Raw genomic sequence first — 17,226 nt, 5'->3', positions numbered from 1 at the left:
GGCCAGCAGACGTACGAGTGAAATGTGAGAGGTTATATTATTTACCAGACACTGCATCGTGGCTTCTGCTGCAGCATCCTTTGGAGTCTCTGATGTGTCTGGGCTTGTTGCACGTCGTATCCGGATCCTCAGTATGCTCTCAAACTCTGGGTTGTCCCTCTAGAATGGAGTTTTTTTCACTTTATTTACAGTGTTAGAAGATATATTTATTTTACATGAGCCTGTGCTCTCATACTATTGTAATTATTTACTAATATTGATCACTTCCACAACTGTGGCAATACCATCAAAGAGATTCCACAATTGAGAAAGGACCTGGCATGTTAAAAAAAAAGAAGAAAGGAAGACCATAATCACAGTGCAAAGTGTATAAGTGCTAAAATGTTGGGACAGCCATGTATTTGTTGTGAGATAAGCACTGTCACATTGCAGCAAAATTTAAAAATGAGTAATGTGCGTAGCTTTTTCACGCTTATACATGCCGATCAAGTTGTCATTGTGCTGTCTTCAAGCTCTACTCCTGGTTGCAATGACTGCACTTTGATGAGAGTGAAACACAAGGGTACCAAAATATACCAAGTGAATGCCAAAACATATCGGCACACATTAAGCTCAGCTAGACCGCGTTATTCACATGCGGGCGCCTGTCATTCCCTGGTCAAGCCCGCCTATGAGGGGCAAGATGTTCACCTACAAATGCACAATTAAGAAACACTAACAACAACTGAAAATTTCATACCATCATGTACCCTGCCCTCATCCACATCTCAATGTTGCTGAAGCACTTATACTTGATAGAATTCAAAAAATCTTGTTACACCTTCCCGACTATTCCATTTCTGTCTTCGTTCTGACCCCTCCTGTGCCAACAGTCCTGCTCTATATGCCAGTCTAGAGCACTGCCTCTTCTTCGAACCTGTCACCCTGTGTAGTCTCCACGTGCCCTTTCATTCACTTCCCTCCTGGAGTGCCTGGCGGTCGTTGGTACAGCTGGAAGACCAGCTTGCCTACATCAACCAGGTGCAGGATATGCTGAACACTTAATTTGCGTTCTGTACTAAAATGTCTCTCTCCCTAGTTGTTCATTTTGGTGTCTCTGTATAATATACTCCTTCTAGAATGGTATTTGGTAAAGCATGAGCAAGAACAAATGGGAGTAGCGACGTGTGACGCACTGCATTATTACCTCTAATGCTATAGGAGCCGAGCATTAGTTCTTTGTATTTACACGCAATACAGGGACTGTGCAGAAGCAGGTTTTTCAAAGAAGAATGTGCTTCCAGCAAGTACATACTAACTGAACCTCAAGCAAATGACAAAGTCCACCAAAAATGTGCGCAATAACCCTCATCTGCAAGTTAAATCTAACATACATCTCATTGAAATAGACATTTGGTTCATATTTCACAGTGGATCGCAAAAAAGAAACTGTACTCTTGGAGCTGTTCCAGAAACATGCAATCTGTAGCAAAGTCGAAATGTGAACATCACACAAAGTGTCCTTGATGAATTAAATCCGAAGCTGAGACTAACTTTAGTTGAGAAATACAAATGTGGCCCAACCAAAAACAACTAATTACATGTGACACTGTAACTGCCTCTTCACTATATCTGTACAGTACTACTGAGAGCCACAAAAGACTACTTTGTTGAAAAAAAAATTGCTTATGGTTCATTTGCTTATGGTTCAATAAGAGCATTTCAAATTAAGGCTGTGTATTTTTGCTTGATGCAGGCAGTGTTGAATATTACACTGCACTTTTTGCAAAAAAGTCGAACACAAAAAACTACAAAACTGTAAACTGATTTCCACTAATTCGTCCTAGTTGAGATAGGAAATAAGCATATCAATTTTCCAATTTAATGCATTCAAAATTAGGAGAAAATAAACCATATTTACTTAAAATATTGCAACATGGCAATGTGTAGTGGACTTCACTTGCACAAGCAGTCTTACACTACTAGTATGCACTGTAAGGCTTGATCAGTATTGTCTCCATAAGCAGGGATGATGCAGTGCGTGACTGACGCAATATGCACATCCACTGCTTGCAGCTATCAATAAAAGCATGAGCTACTTACAGCGATGAGGTCATTGCCCATCAGTGATGTAAACCAACATGGAATGGGGCAGTCGTCACACTTGACCAAAACCACATGCTTCCTGTGCTCAATGTAGAATACCTGAAATAGTTAATTCTGAGTTAATGTTTCTGGACACACAGTGCTGAGCTCTGTAACTTGCCTGCTGTTCAGAGGTTCTTGATGCTGTGAATTCCTTTGTGATCAAAACAATCACAACTTTTGCCTGCACAGCCTTTTGTTGAAACCGTGTCAATTTTTCTAGTTTCTCTCCCGCCAGCATAGATACAACACTCGCGTCACTGGCCTGTGATGTGAGGCGGCACACAGAACGGCCTTCAGTTGCAGAATACGTGGCATACCCTGAAATGAACAGAGAAATTAAATATACGCTCACTTGATGAGTGTTAAATGTGATAAGGGTGTTCACCATGTGCCAAACTCACCAGGTCCTTCATGTTCTCGAAGTGAGCTCAGCCTCTTGTGTTCCAGGATGCGGTTGTTGGCCTCCCTGTAAGTGTCACTGAAGACTCTCTCACCCTCGGGAATGGGTGCAAGCTCTCGAGGTGTGTTAGGGTTGGTGGGAATACTTTCCGTATCTGAGCAGCTCTCTCTTGCTTCATTCAGCTCAGTTGTACTCCAGACCTTGAACCCATCCTGCTCTAGCATCCGTGCAATGTCCTGCGCCTGTGAAAAGTGCATTCTTTTAGCACAAACTCATACCTATACAAGTGTAAGGCATGCCTACCATATCCTTCTGCTTTGGATGGGCGGTTATCACAATGAGCTCTTTGGTCTCCACTGACTCGAGTGGCTCTCCTGCAGAAAGGCTAGGGGCGACCTCTGGCATGCAGGGCAATCGAGGCATCTCCTCAACAGTGGAAAGGGTGCCCTGGTGGGGAATTCGCTTGATCTACGGTGAAAGTACAGTGCATCAGTCACACGCCAGAACAACAAACGCTGCCATGTGCAGTACCTTTAGGCTTGATGCCTTGCTGCGCCGCTCAGCAATCTGTTCTCGTTTTACTGTCTGTCTATAGCGTTCAGCAATCTCTTTGGCAACTCGCTTCAAGTTGGTTTCGTCCCAGACTCTGTAGTCATACTTGTACCCCTCCCCCGTGGGAGTGGAGCCAGCAGGTGCACTAAGTTCTGGCTTCCCTTGACCTGTCTCATGCTCTGTCTGCTTCCAGGCCGCTATGTACTGAGTGGAGGCAAACTGAATAGCGAGGCACTCTGGGGGCCAGGTCTCCAGGAAGTTGACAGGAATTATCACTTTGTGAAGCACATCTGCGAGCTTGACCTGTGCAGAAAATTGTGGCAGCAATCAGAATACATACTTACAGTACATGCCTCTGCCTATTTGTCAAACCACTTGCCTCTCGGTTTGTCCATTGAGTCTTGCCATACATGGGGCTAATGAGAGGCACAAATAAATGGCATTCGCTCACTGCATAGTTGAGCGCATCCTGCCAGTCACTTCCAATCTTGATTTCATCAATATCCTAGAAGGTTGTACAGATTAGGCGTAAATTCACAGTGCTGCAGTCATGTTGTGCTAATATCTAATGCAATGCAGTACTTACTAGGTACACACTGAAGTTCATCTTGTGTAATTCTTGCTTGAGGTTCAGAGCATGTTGCGCAGTCTCTGCTCGAACATAACTTATAAGTATGGGCTTTGGCTCATTTCTGAAATGAAGAGCAAGGGAATTAACGAGACATAATCATACAATAAATTAGTTCTTGTCAGCTGTATTAGGGTTACAGAATTTCATTAGTATGTGAAAAACGTAACCAACTTAACTGCAGCAATTTTTTATAACTCTGGGTAAGGTGCTGCTTCAGTGAACATGTGACTGTATCAAATTTTTTACGGATAGTACACCATGTGACAATGAAGCTTGCAGTTTAGTACAGAATGTGTGCACCAAAAGCAACAACTTTCTTGATTAGCTTGATTTTTTGGTTGTTCAGTTCAGAATTATGAGTATGCTTCAAGTAGGGCAAGGATGTGAAAGAAAAAGGGAAAAGAACTATATGACTTGAAGCAGTAAAAGGACACAGTTAATCACAGGTATCCTCAGGGCATCTGATAAAAGCAGTTTTGCAATTATCTGAACAAACATCTAGACATCTTTTGTAATTCGAAAGTATACCTTTGAAGGAACATACACTTCCACCAGATATAAAAGGATGTTCTCCATTGCCTGTTCAAATGTGTAGGTTGAAATGTGAATATTTTGTGCATCCTTGACAGCTTCTTGGTGGGTTTTGCTTGAAATATGCACGTCACATGCCATTAACACAAGTGGAGTAAAACTGTATGGTGCAATATTTTTACGTTGTTTTGAAATTGGCAAGAAAAGCATCCACACCAAGGGTTTTTGGCATCATTAATTTCAAATGCTTACGCTTTATTATTTCTTTGTTGCTCTGAGACCACCCCAAAGAAACAAAAACATAAGCTCATACTTGAACATTGGACTTTGACAGACAAGTTTTCTACTGTCATTTCATCTTGTGACAAAAGATGCTATAATGTATGTTTATTGCCGCAGAGCAACAGTATATGGCTAATAACAATATTAAAAGGATTAAAACAGCTTGCAAATAAGTTTGTTCAGCAGTGCGATTAGTTGAATGACATGCATCATAAACTCTTTTAAAGCCGAAATTAGCAAACAAAAATAATCCTAGCTATGAGTGCAGTGCAGGAACTGGTCTGGATACCTGCCAATGTATATCCAACATGGGCTTCTACTTCATCAAGTGTTGGAAATATACAGGGTGTTTCACCTAAGACTTTCTGCAATTTTTAAAAATAAGCTACTTGAATTAGATGCGCACTTTTTCTGGCATAGCATTGTCAGTGGTGTAGTACATCATAATTCAACTAAGTCGTGCTAACTAGCAGGTTTGTTAACCAATATTTAATAGTTAACTTTTAAACTATTACCGTTGGGCTCCTTAATTATTGAGAGGCATGTAGCCCACCGTAAGTAATGTCCATATCCGTTTTTAGAATTTCGAGAACGCGATTATCCTCGGCGCTGTGGCCCAACAAATTTTGGCTATTTCGACGAGTTAGGTTCACTGGAGAGGTTGCTTTGCCTGCAAGCTTCTCAAACCGCATGTATTTTGGCGCGATGTAGGCGAAATTTGTTGGGCCACAGTGCCGAGGATAATCGCGTTCTCGAAATTCTAAAAACGGATATGGACATTACTTACGGTGGGCTGCATGCCTCTCAATAATTAAGGAGCCCAACGGTAATAGTTTAAAAGTTAACTATTAAATATTGGTTAACAAGCCTGCTAGTTAGCACGTCTTAGTTTAATTATGATGTACTACACCAGTGACAATGCTATGCCAGAAAAAGCGCGCATCTAATTCAAATAGCTTATCTTTAAAAATTGCAGAAAGTCTTAGGTGAAACACCCTGTATATACAGGGTGTCCCAGCTAACTTGTACCAAGATTTATAAAAGAACTAAGCGTTCTTCAGAACTGAAATCGCGTGGATGCTGTTAGGGTTTAATGTTACAGTACAATTTTTTTTTCGCTCCTCCTATTAGAATAATTACTCGAAATAAATAAATGAACTTTTTAAATATAGCTTGAAACGTTCAGGCGTCAATAGGAAAGTTGTGGAGCTCCACAAATATTGTCCAACCCAGGCACTTCCAACGAGATAGACTTCGCGTGGCCGTTTTTATTCGGGAAAAACGAAAGACCGCGGAGTTTAAAAAATACCACGTGACAGCGCGCTCCGTGCGCCCGGATGCGCCTGAAGCAATGAGAAGTAAAAACATCAAGGGGCTTTAGATGCGCCGCGATTACAGCGCTCTCATCCGTGCTTTGTAAAAAAAAAAAAAAATCACTCGCCTCGCGCCTTTCGTGCTGCCCAAGACAGGGCTTTGCGTTGTTGTACTTGGTTCCAAGATAAGCGCCAGTGGGTTCGGGCAGCAGTTGAAAGAAATCGCGGCTCCCGTTTTTCACCTTAATTCACACGACGTTATCAAGCTTGTTATATGCGTCTTTGCTTGTTGGGATCTTGCTCCCAAATTCAAACTCACGAGATTGTCGTCGTTCCTCCGCATGCATTCTGCTAACGTGAGAGCGCAATTATCGCCGCAGAAACGGGAGCCGTGCTTTCTTTGAACTGCCGTCCGTACCCACTGGCGCTTATCTTGGAACCAAGCAGAACGCGAAGCTCTGTCTTGGGCAGCACGAAAGGCGCGAAGCGAGTGATGGTCTTTACAAAGCACGGATGAGAGCGCTGTAATCGCGGCCAGCGCCTCCTCTAAAAATAGAGGAGGCGCTGTCGCGGCGCATTCGGGCGCACGGAGCGCGCTGTCACGTGGTATTTTTTAAACTCCGCGGGCTTTCGTTTTTCTCGAATAAAAACAGCCACGCTAAGTCTATCTCGTTGGAAGTGCCTGGGTTGGACAATATTTGTGGAGCTCCACAACTTTCCTATTGACGCCTGAGCGTTTGAAGCTATATTTAAAAAGTTAATTTATTTATCTCGACTAATTATTCAAATAGGAGGAGCGAAAAAATGGTACTGTAACTTTAGAGAAACCCTAACAACATCCACGCGATTTAAGTTCTTAAGAACGCTTATTTTTTTTTTTAAACCTTGGTCCAAGTTAGCTGGGACGCCCTGTATATGCAAGGAAGCACAATTGTCACTGCCACATTAAGCCCGAATGTCCAAAATACACCGTCCCGGGATGTCACCTGTACTGCCAGTGGACATTAATGGGGAATTTACTTTGCAATGCCTGACAGATGCTCAGCATATGTTCTACGGGAAATTTCTGGTGTCTGGTACAGAAACATGAAATAGGAGCAGTTAGATGCAGCAGACGTCCAGTCGGCATTGTCTGACAGGGGAGCAGTGCCATTAGTGCCCCGCGCGCGACATATCTTCGCTTGCGATTTTTCGCACATTTCATGCGGTCTAAGTGTTCTGCTTGGTGATATTATGTAGGAAAGCGCAAGATGCAATTCTTCGGAAGCGTTATCTATAAGCTGGCGCCCTGATGGCGAAACATGCATATATATTTCATGATGCAGACCGGAGCAGATGGCGATCTGGTTCATCAACATGGCGGCTGCTGTGACGTCGGTGCTAGCCACGAGACTAAGTGACTGGTGCATGCCGCATCAACAATGCTGAGAAGCACTGTGCTGCGCGAATTCACACGCGAGCAAAAGCTTGGCAGGCCCTCTAAAATCAACCGTGCAGCTGCGCTGCAGAGGAATCGGAAGACGGGGCGGATTAGTGCGCTACTTGGCAGAAGCCGCTGCCGTTGCATGGGCCCAAACAAGATCTCAAATTTAACGGGCTGTAACCGAGATGACAAGCAGCGCAGGCAACGCTATCATTTTTGGACGATGCGGGGATGTGCAAGATGCGGGGAGGAATGTTCACGCGCGCATCAAGCAGCTGCACAAATGGACGTCAGAATGCACCCTAGGATGTTGCATCGAGGTACCCTACAGTACTAGCACGCCAAAAGCTCACAGGATACGCTTTGGGCTCCTCAGAGCGTGGGGGAGGGGGGGGGGGGGGTACAACTGTATAACTTCATGGAGAGAGAGAGAGAGAGAAATAAATGCGTGCAAGAGTCGTGTGCCCACAGTAAACACATGCGAGCATGAATTAAAAGGCGTGCCCGAGTGGGATTAAACAGATCACGCAGTGTTTCCGCTATGCTGCGTTGCGGAAATCATGAAACTCGACGAAAGCTCATTGGTACGTGGATGGATGTATTTTAAGCGCACTGCTTGGAAACGGAGTGGTGGCAGGCGCCACATTTTTTTTTGTATTTGTCAAATCAGCCTGTAAAATTTTACTCTCTACAAATTCTTCTTTTTTTAAATACAACTCCTACAGACGTTTAAGCCACCCAGTTTTGAATTCTGAACTTGTATCTTTATGTCACTGCCATGGAACGATTCTTTGCAGATCTACGTTTTTCCAATCTCGATACAGTTCCAGAGAATGCTTTTTTTTTTTCATGCAATTCCAGTTCTCAGCCTCTGCCTTTGACCCGGTGTTTAAAGCGTTTTATTCCCCCATTCTGATTTCCTGCACACTCACGTCATTTTTCGTCACTGTGAGTCAACGCTCTTTCCGTACAAAGTATAATTTTTGTTCAGTCCACTCAGGAGTTATCTTCGTACAGTAATTTGCTCTGTGGTTTATATTTTACGTTGATGATGATGATCATGTCATGATGGATGGATGGAAGATAGGAGCGCCCCCTTTGAAACGGAGTGGTGACAATACAACGTTATCTATACCCCGAGAATGTCTGAAGAAGCCCCCCCTGACTACGGCAACTCTTTCTCTCTTTTTTCTTTCACTCCAACCTTCTTCTCTTCCCTTACGACGCGGTTCCGATGACTACCGAAAATGTGAGACAATTATTGCACCATTTCCTTTCCTCAAAAACCAGGAACCAGGATGCCCTTCCTCAACTAACGAGCTGCTTTGCGCCATACTGTTCAAACCATTGAGGTCACAACTGCATATTATCCGCTCGCGTACTCATTGGTGCATGTATTAAAGCCTCTATAACGTGTGTCAGAATCACTCGAAATTTTCGTGACACTAACGTGCACCGCAGTGCAGCGCCATCTACCCCAAATGCTGCTCACTTTCCCTATCCGAGACTCCACCCGCTGCGCGCCGCCGTCGTCACGTGATCGGCGAAGCGCCCATTATTACGTAATCCACGAGCCGACTACGGCGCGCGCACAACAGCGCCATCCATCGGGCGTGCCGTTAGTCCGTGTGTCGCTGTAATGATCATAATGATAAAAAAAAATTCGGCACAGACACTTAAGACTGCTTACGTGCAGGAATGCGAAAGCATTAGTCCCGGGTGCACAGACACCCACATCACCACCCGCACATCACCCACACACGCGCACGACACCACCCGGAACTCTGTACAACGAACGGTTGCATCACAGTTTTGATACGAAAATCTGGGAAGGCATACAATTGAAGGTGCATATGTCGGCGGTTCGAATCCCTGTGGCAAGCTGCATGGCCTCCAACTTGACTAGCACAGGCTATAAGCAACGAGAAATGGTATGACACCATTTGGAACGTACGCTGTACGACAAACGGTTGCGTCACAATTTTGGTACGAATGTCGGGAAAACTGGCGCCCCATCGAGATCGAACAGTGGGAGTACAGACGAACGACGTGTCAAGGATTGACTGAAGTGGCAGTGCTCGGCTTGCTGTGTGCGTCATATGACCGTTGGGATTTTATATACCGTCTGCGAGTATTAAAAGTTTTCCTATCCTATCCTACACACGAACGCATACACGTCCGCACTAGCAATGCTTTCGCACTAAGAAAATGTCAGATAAGCGCTGATCGCACTTTTCGTGCCCGAAACGGCGTAAAGGTGTAGACAAATGCCTTTTATATTTCCTTATAGTATATGTGTGCATGGCAGGTGCAGGAATGTTCTTGCTCTAGGCCTGCACAAGGTATCTAATTTTTACGCCCAAAGAAGCACTGCGCACGGCGAGTGGAGGTCTGTGAATGTGCCACGCAATCGCTTAATTAATTTTTCGTTTTTTTTTGTTTGTTTTTTTTTTGCGAGGGCTAGCGCCGCACGCAGGCGTCGCAGTGAGGGAATGCGATGGAGACATGCAACGAGGAACGTAGGTATACCACACGGAAAAGCTAGGACCAAGGGCGAAAGACAAATGCCCATGCATGCACAATTAACACACTGCATGCAGGAAAATGTAACAGATCAAGCACGTACAGTCCTCCGCAGTGTGCACGAGCAGGCGAGCCATCGTGCAGGCCGCTCAGTCTCGCTGCGCACTCGAAATGCGCGCTGTCTTCAGTGAACTCAAGCAGCGCGACAGCATCTCAGTCTACTCGCTATCAGTCAGAAAATACGAAGGCAGAAATAATTAAGCAGTCTGTAGGACCTGTACGTCACTTCAATGCCGCGTCGCAATGGCTGCTATAGTTGTGTGCGCATCAACTTTATCAACTGCGTATTTTTGCTGGCTCTCATGTGGTGTGGTAATTAAACGACACTCATTATTGTGACGGCAAAAAAATTAAATAAAAATGGGTCAAGCTCTCATAGTGTTTCCTACCAGAGCCGTATATACGCGGTTTGCGGCTACCCATCTGTTTTTACCTTGTACTGCACCAGCGTCATTAGGGAAATAACGGTCATTTCAAACATTGGATTCCGATTTAAAAACGGTATAAACAAATAAAAGCACACAAGGAAACCTCCAGTGGAGAGAGAGCCGCAGTCATGCACCTGAACCAACGAGGACAATCGCTACTGATAGCGCGTTCACAAACCACGCATGTTAAAACGATCACTTCGAATCTCGGATGTGAGGACGTTTGTGAACACGTACAATTCAGTCCTCACTACTCTCGAATGTAGAAGGAAGCCGTTTATTCATAAGCTTGCCGTGCGAGTAGTAGTGGTTGTGGAGGACTGTAACAGGTTCACACCATTCCAAGGATATGAAACGACCGTGCACGCATGCGCGCCACACAGTAAGGTCGCCTTACCTCACCGAGAACCGACCAAACCAGCCGGACGAAAACCTGATCGAAAGACACGCGGCACACGGAAAGAGAGGAGGTGTCAATGGTTGAGAAAGTTTCCCTTCAACAAACAAACAAAAAAATAAAACGCTCAAACGCGCATAAGTTTGCAAGTAATTCTACAAACTGATGGCACAATGTGCTATCTATAAACTTCACACACAGCGCACACTACCGAAGTGGCATGAACAGCAAAGCGAGACCTCCTAACTATGGTCCCCTTTTTGGTCATGGTTTTGTGCTAACTCTGAGTCCCTGTTTGTGGTAGATCAAACATCGGAGTAAAGAAAGTGATGATCTGACTACGCCGCTGCTACAGTGCGCGAGCTATAATACCCCCTTCCCTGAATCAAGTGCTTGAACAATTAGTGAAACTCTTTTCAGGTCTGCACTACTGTGCCCGAGCACTTCCCGAAGACACTACACGCGCTGAGCATTTTTCAAGCTGATCAGAGCGCAAACCACCTGCAGTCAGCTGCACAGAAGCGTTCTTTCACTGACCTGCTGAATCGCACCGACTTCTTCCGCTTGTGGTCCCACTCTTCGGTGGGCAGTGGGGCCATGGGCGTCGGGGACCGCGTCTGCACCAAGGAGTTGCCCAGCGGCGCCGCCATGATGCTGTTGGGCACGTCACCCGTCGGCTGGGCGCCCATCTGGATGAACAGGCTCCGGTTGCTGAGCACGTCCAGCACCGTCAGCGACGTCTCCTGCCGTGTGGTCACCGGCCAGCCGTTGTCCTCCACGAATCGGAACTCTGGCCGTCCGGACTTCTTGGGCTCGTGCAACTGCGCCCCAGAGACAAGCGCTGTCTTCGCGGAACAGCTCACGCAGGACGTTGCAGCGAGTCGCTGCGCTGCCAGTATATGGACACGACTCCCAGCCGAGCTCTCACTACTGCCTGACTGCCCAGTCGCGGGTTTCTTTCCCTCAACTGCTCTTCCTTCTACAAGATGCCACTTTCAGCACTTACTATGAAAACTTTTTTGCTGCCTCATCTTCGCTTCTATTTGCGCTCTTTCGACATGCGCTTATTCTAATGCTTATGCTAACCTCTCCCGCTCATTTTCTGCGGCAGCGGATCGTGGTTCACGAAGTTGGTTTTCTACCATCCATAGGACACCAGGAATTAAATCCGCACCGCGCGAATAGCTAGGGCGTTGCGACAGTGGCCTCGAGCTCGACGATGATTCCCCGAATTCGACACGGGCCAAGCAAGCGCTATTTACTTGCGACCTTCAGTAATTCGGATTCACTATAGTGCGCTGCCACGTTCCAAAAAACTGCGCTCGAAAATGTTGATCGTTCAGACTTCATGCCAGGTGGGTGTGAAAGTAGGGTGTGTTCTAATACCGTAGTCGGAACTGAAATGACGGGACGAAAAACATGCTTGCTACTGCATGCGGGATACAGCCCGGAAAGCTAAAGAAAAATAAAATGCAAGACGACCACCTTTGTCGGGCTTTTGTTTTTTAGTTGACCAGACGAGCGGAAACTCCCGATCAAGGATCGAATACACGTCAGTTAGAAAGCATTAGGCAGATGAGTTGTGTCGCGGGCTATAGCTTCGTCTACACACGATTCGTGGGAGCTGGGGAACAGGTTGCGTCACGCCATGCAAGCAACCGTTAGCAACAACAAAGCAAGCACCGGCCCGAAGGCCAAAATGAACCCACTCAATCACTCACCGCTCGCCTTTTTTTTTCCCCTCCTCGTGCAGAACCTAAGCAGCTGCGCACAATACGCGACAAAGAGTTACGCTCTATGGCGCGACCACCCCCGAGCGCACGGAAGTCGGGCGTGCCTCCGATATCCCTGCGTCTGGGCTAAAATTCTGCCACTGAGGCTCCGAAAACTTGCACTTCCTTAGACCACCCAGCAGTCGCTGAATGGGCTATATATTTCACGGTCACTAACCAGGAAAACTGATAGCCTATCTCGCCGTCGAGAGCAGATGTAATCATTGCAAAACAGGCGTGGCGCATTTCAGAAAGTGGCGGGACTCCTTCGCCGCATTTGGTGCGCCTCAGCCGGACTCTTCCGCTCCGTATACCGCGCCATCTCTTCTGCGACACGCTGGTCGCGTTGGGCCGCTTCTCTTTTTCGCACTCGGCAGCGCGTTCAACGTGTCTGGTTTGGTTTATTAGGGTTTAACGTCCCAAAGCGACTGAGGCTATGAGAGACGCCGTAGTGAAGGGCTCCGGAAATTTCGACCACCTGGGGTTCTTTAACGTGCACTGACATCGCACAGTACACGGGCCTCTAGAATTTCGCCTTCATCAAAATTCAGCCGCCGCAGTCGGGATCGAACCCGCGTTTTTCGGGTCAGCAGCCGAGCGCCGTAACCACTGAGCCACCGCGGCGGGGCTCAACGTGTCTCGCTGCATTCCTAAAGTCCAGGGGTGTGCGAATATTCGAAAATTTCGAATAGCATATCGAATATCCTCCTGTTCCGATTATTCGAACGAATCAAACAGTGTATGTTCAAAGTTATTCGAAAGCAGACGAATATGTTCGGAACTTTTCGAATACTTTTCGAATAAAAGGCACGAATAAGGCTCTCCGTATTTCGACGATCTTTCCAACAACAGGGCACACAAGGACGCGGCGTGCCACCCTACCGCGATCAGTATGCACGGCATGGAGGGTTCAGCGCTGCGACGCAATCCATTCCTCAGGCGGCGTTCATAATGCTCATGCATGGCCTCTTATGACTAGACGACGCGACTAGGACTCAGCAAAGTTCAGCAAACCGTGCCTTGATGCCCGATCTCAGAGGTCATGGCTCATACGTAGCTGCCGTTACAAACTTACAACCCCATACAAACTTTTTTTACACAGTCTATAGACTGCCCACAGACTTGTGTCTATAAAGTCTATAGACTCTCAACAGACAAATCCTAGAGAGCAGTCTGTAGGCAATACAAATGCTATCAACAGTCTGTAGACAACCTATAGATTTATGGCCTTACACTTTTAGTAGACTTTTGTCTATAGACAGTATGTAGACTATGGATAGACAAAAAGAAATATCTATAGGAAGGCAATAGAGTCTATAAGAAGTCTATAGACTGTCTATAGACCATTTTTATAAGGGACACGTGCGCACACTCATGCCGGCAGCCGTACCTGCTCGATGATGGCCTCCCGGAACTGCCTTAGGACAGCGTTGTAGTCGCTGAAGACAAATCCGAGGGAGCTGCCGCTCGTGGACATGACTCCTATCCTCGGTTTTTCTGGACAGAGGGTAGAAAAGAAAAGTGTAAAACAAACAAGTCGGCTACAAAAGGCGGCGGTGCTTGCGGCGACCTCGAGCATACTTCACAGGCACAGCCTAAACCCCAACATAGCACCGATCCTTCACAAATTCTCAAGTTCAGTTTTTTTTCGGTCATCGTATTGTGTCCCGTTACACCGCCTGCCAACGCTTCTGAGCGGCACGGTGGCCGCTGTAAGCCATGGATGAACGAGAGAATGAATTTATTAGGATGTAATTGGAAACGATTGCAATGACTGTCGTCTGAATTTAGTTCTGACGGATGAAAAATTAGATGAAGGAAATCCTGTATAGCAGAGAGAGAGAAATGACTGCACAGCAGTCAAGCACTAATGCTGGCATGCTTGAAACAATCAGCTAGAAAACAGTTCCACGCCCCGATCGCGTCTGATCAAGTATTCAGGAAAGTGATAGGAATAAACAGTTCAGCAGTAAAAGTGTGCTCCTGTCAACTTTGCGGCTGGTAGGGTTTGCGGTTGGCTAGGACAAGAGATGAAATTGATAAAGATAAATACAAAAAAAAAACAGAAAAAACTGGTCGTGGTATCACATGTGCACGGCAAGGGTACAAAATGAGCACATTAGGCCATTGACGCTTTAGCACAGGTGAAGAAATCCGAGCCGTGTACCAATCCTGCAACCTTTGTTGGTGCTGTTTGCAGTCGCCTTGCTTCCAGAAGTCGCAACAGAGACCGCTGCCAAGGATGACACAGTTCATTTGGCACGCGGCGCCGGAGGCGCGGTTTCGGGGTTCTCCGGATGGGCTGCACTTTCCTTGTATTTTACGAACGTGCGCGGATTTTTTTTTCTTTCCTTTCTTTTCCATTGCGCCAAGCGCTCATAGCGCTGCACATAAGTGGGCCGATAGTATAAGCTTATCACGAGGAATTAACCAAGCAGACAAGCGTGGCCTAGTATCACGTCAAGTAACTCGTGCTCACAGGACAACCACCCTCTCTTACACACACACACACACACACACACACGCGCGCGCGCGCGCGCGCGCGCGCGCGCACGCACGCACGCACGCACACACACACACACACACACACGCACACACACACACACACCACGCCTCTGCCGTTGTCTTCCTATATTTATATACTTTTTAATTTTTATTTTTAATTTCTCAATTATATATATATATATATATATATATATATATATATATATATATATATATATATATATATATATATATATTCTCCTTCCTCCCCTGGCCTTCTCCCCCTCTTCAAACTAAACGGACTGGAGCACTCGAGTCTTACCAGTCTTACACTGGCTTTGGCTCTCCTTGCTCTAACGGGAGAGAGAGTGATTTCACCTCTCCCTTAGCGTACGGTGCCTCGAAAATGCGAAATTGTGTTCATTCGTCTGTATACACCCTGATGAAGGACGGTTCTCCGTCCGAAACTGTTGGTAATAAGCAAAGATAATCGGACTGTTGTGAACGCTTTATATATATATATATATATATATATATATATATATATATATATATATATATATATATATATATATATATATATATATATATACATACATACGTATATAGCACACAAGGGATGGGTGATGAGAGGCTCGTTATACATATGAGAGAAGCCAACAGCCGCAGAAACCAAGGAACACAGGGGATTTTTTATATATTTATTTATATTTATATATTTAAAAACAACCACAGTTGCGGTTATTTTTTCTTCTGCTTTTGTAATCAATTATCTTTAAACGATGACATATTAAGTAATATTCTACACTTATCAACACCACAAAATAAACAAATATATAAAAAAATCTCCTGTGTTCCTTTGTTTCTGTGGCTGTTGGCTTCTCTAATATATAGATGACACATAATGGAACCAAATCAGGTTCAATGAAATCAAGTGTACAGAGATAAGCACGCTGGTGTGGTAGATATTGCGGAACGCTTTCAGTGGGTCCCTTCGCGACTGTATTGTTCATGAAGCATCGAGCTGAGAAGTTATTAGGTGTGCAAATAGTATTTATTTCAAAGTCAAATCAGATACTTATAGGACGAGCTTTGCTGACGAACTGAATACGAATAGTGTTGCTAAAGACCGAATCGAATAGGAATTGAATATTTATACGAATATACTACGCGAAACAGCGATCGAAGCACTGGCGCCGCCGCTGCAGATATGGCGCTATAACTTACGGAGTTATATAGCTACAGCTGTCAAAAGACGTAACACTGAGCTTGACTAGAGGGTACGCTATACGAATGCAGTACTGCAAACGACTTATTTTTCGCGAGCTCACTATTTCGCGAACGCGGCTAAAGTCAGTGGACTCACGCGGCATGACTCAGTGAAGTACGCGGTAAAAACCCGAAGTTTACGGTGTGGTATTGCTGTGTGGTATTGCCACAGCATTCCGCAACACCTCCGCAGAATGCCAGGTATCGTAACAAGGATGTCTTGAGTAAGCATGAGTTCCAGCTGGTAGAGTTCATTCGTATTAAATACAAATTGAAGACGGGTGCAACATGCTCTCCTTAGGGACTTTTGTTGAATTAAATGTCGACGTTTTGCTCAATTATACGCAGGAACATTTTTTTTTTTTAGGACCTGCAAGCGATCTGCGAAAAACGCGAAAATTAAGTCGTCTACGCTTTCATAGTATGACTGTCATGGTAAGTATAAGAAAATTACCTTTTGCTACGGACGCCGACAGCGAATAATGTAGCTCCACATATCAGGAGATGAAGGGCGCGAGAACTATACCTACGAGCCATGGGCTCCGAGGTCGGACTACAACAGCAGGGTTTGCTGAACCTGCCTGAGTCTTGCCGCGTCTCTAAAACTTGCAGGCTATGTACTCCTTCGATCTGCGCAGGCCGATCGTGTCAGCATATGCTGTACGGTGTCGAAGCGCGGGCCTGTTTTTGGAACAGATGTAAAAAAAAAACAAAAAAAAAACTACGGTGTGCCTTCTTCGAACTTCGTGCCAACTATTCGAAAAGTATTACAAACCTTGAGAACACATCCAGTTTGTTTCGACTCATTTTGGACGTGCATTTGATTCGTTAAACGAATCGAACAGGAGAATATTCTACTCGCTAGCGCTATTTGCACACACCTACAGAAATTGCACCAGCCCGAGGGCTTTGTGCTGCGGGTAAACGTTGGAATTTTGAAGCTGAAGCGCAACAAAACGACGGCAGAACGACGGGGCGTGCCCATCGTTCCTTCTGCTGTGTGTCGTCGTTTTGTCGCGCTTCATCTTCTATAA

At 45.5% G+C, this 17,226-nt stretch overlaps 1 protein-coding gene across 7 annotated transcripts in view; it reads right to left on the bottom strand.

The window, feature by feature from the left end:
* LOC149349882 (uncharacterized) overlaps window positions 1-17,226 on the bottom strand; it is a 68,036-nt gene that overhangs the window by 7,071 nt on the left and 43,739 nt on the right. For 4 of the 7 annotated variants that reach the window (XM_089578865.1, XM_089578868.1, XM_089578867.1 and 1 more), the window contains exons 3-13: window positions 13,830-13,936; window positions 11,205-11,488; window positions 10,668-10,703; window positions 3,666-3,771; window positions 3,459-3,584; window positions 3,059-3,382; window positions 2,831-2,995; window positions 2,529-2,769; window positions 2,246-2,445; window positions 2,083-2,184; window positions 46-159 (exon numbers count right to left, since the gene is read on the bottom strand). In XM_089578865.1, coding sequence (XP_089434991.1) covers window positions 46-159; window positions 2,083-2,184; window positions 2,246-2,445; window positions 2,529-2,769; window positions 2,831-2,995; window positions 3,059-3,382; window positions 3,459-3,584; window positions 3,666-3,771; window positions 10,668-10,703; window positions 11,205-11,488; window positions 13,830-13,936 — 1,805 coding nt within the window. The remainder of the gene's footprint in view (window positions 1-45; window positions 160-2,082; window positions 2,185-2,245; window positions 2,446-2,528; window positions 2,770-2,830; window positions 2,996-3,058; window positions 3,383-3,458; window positions 3,585-3,665; window positions 3,772-10,667; window positions 10,704-11,204; window positions 11,489-13,829; window positions 13,937-17,226) is intronic. The other 3 variants (XM_089578866.1, XM_089578869.1, XM_089578871.1) reach the window with 1 other exon arrangement.

This window comes from Amblyomma mixtum, chromosome 3 (genome assembly GCF_055824585.1).
Source record: "Amblyomma mixtum isolate Tamu chromosome 3, ASM5582458v1, whole genome shotgun sequence".
Taxonomy (NCBI): Eukaryota; Metazoa; Arthropoda; class Arachnida; order Ixodida; family Ixodidae; genus Amblyomma; species Amblyomma mixtum.
Note: the sequence above shows the minus strand (reverse complement) of the source record. Positions and strands in the feature narration are given on the sequence as shown.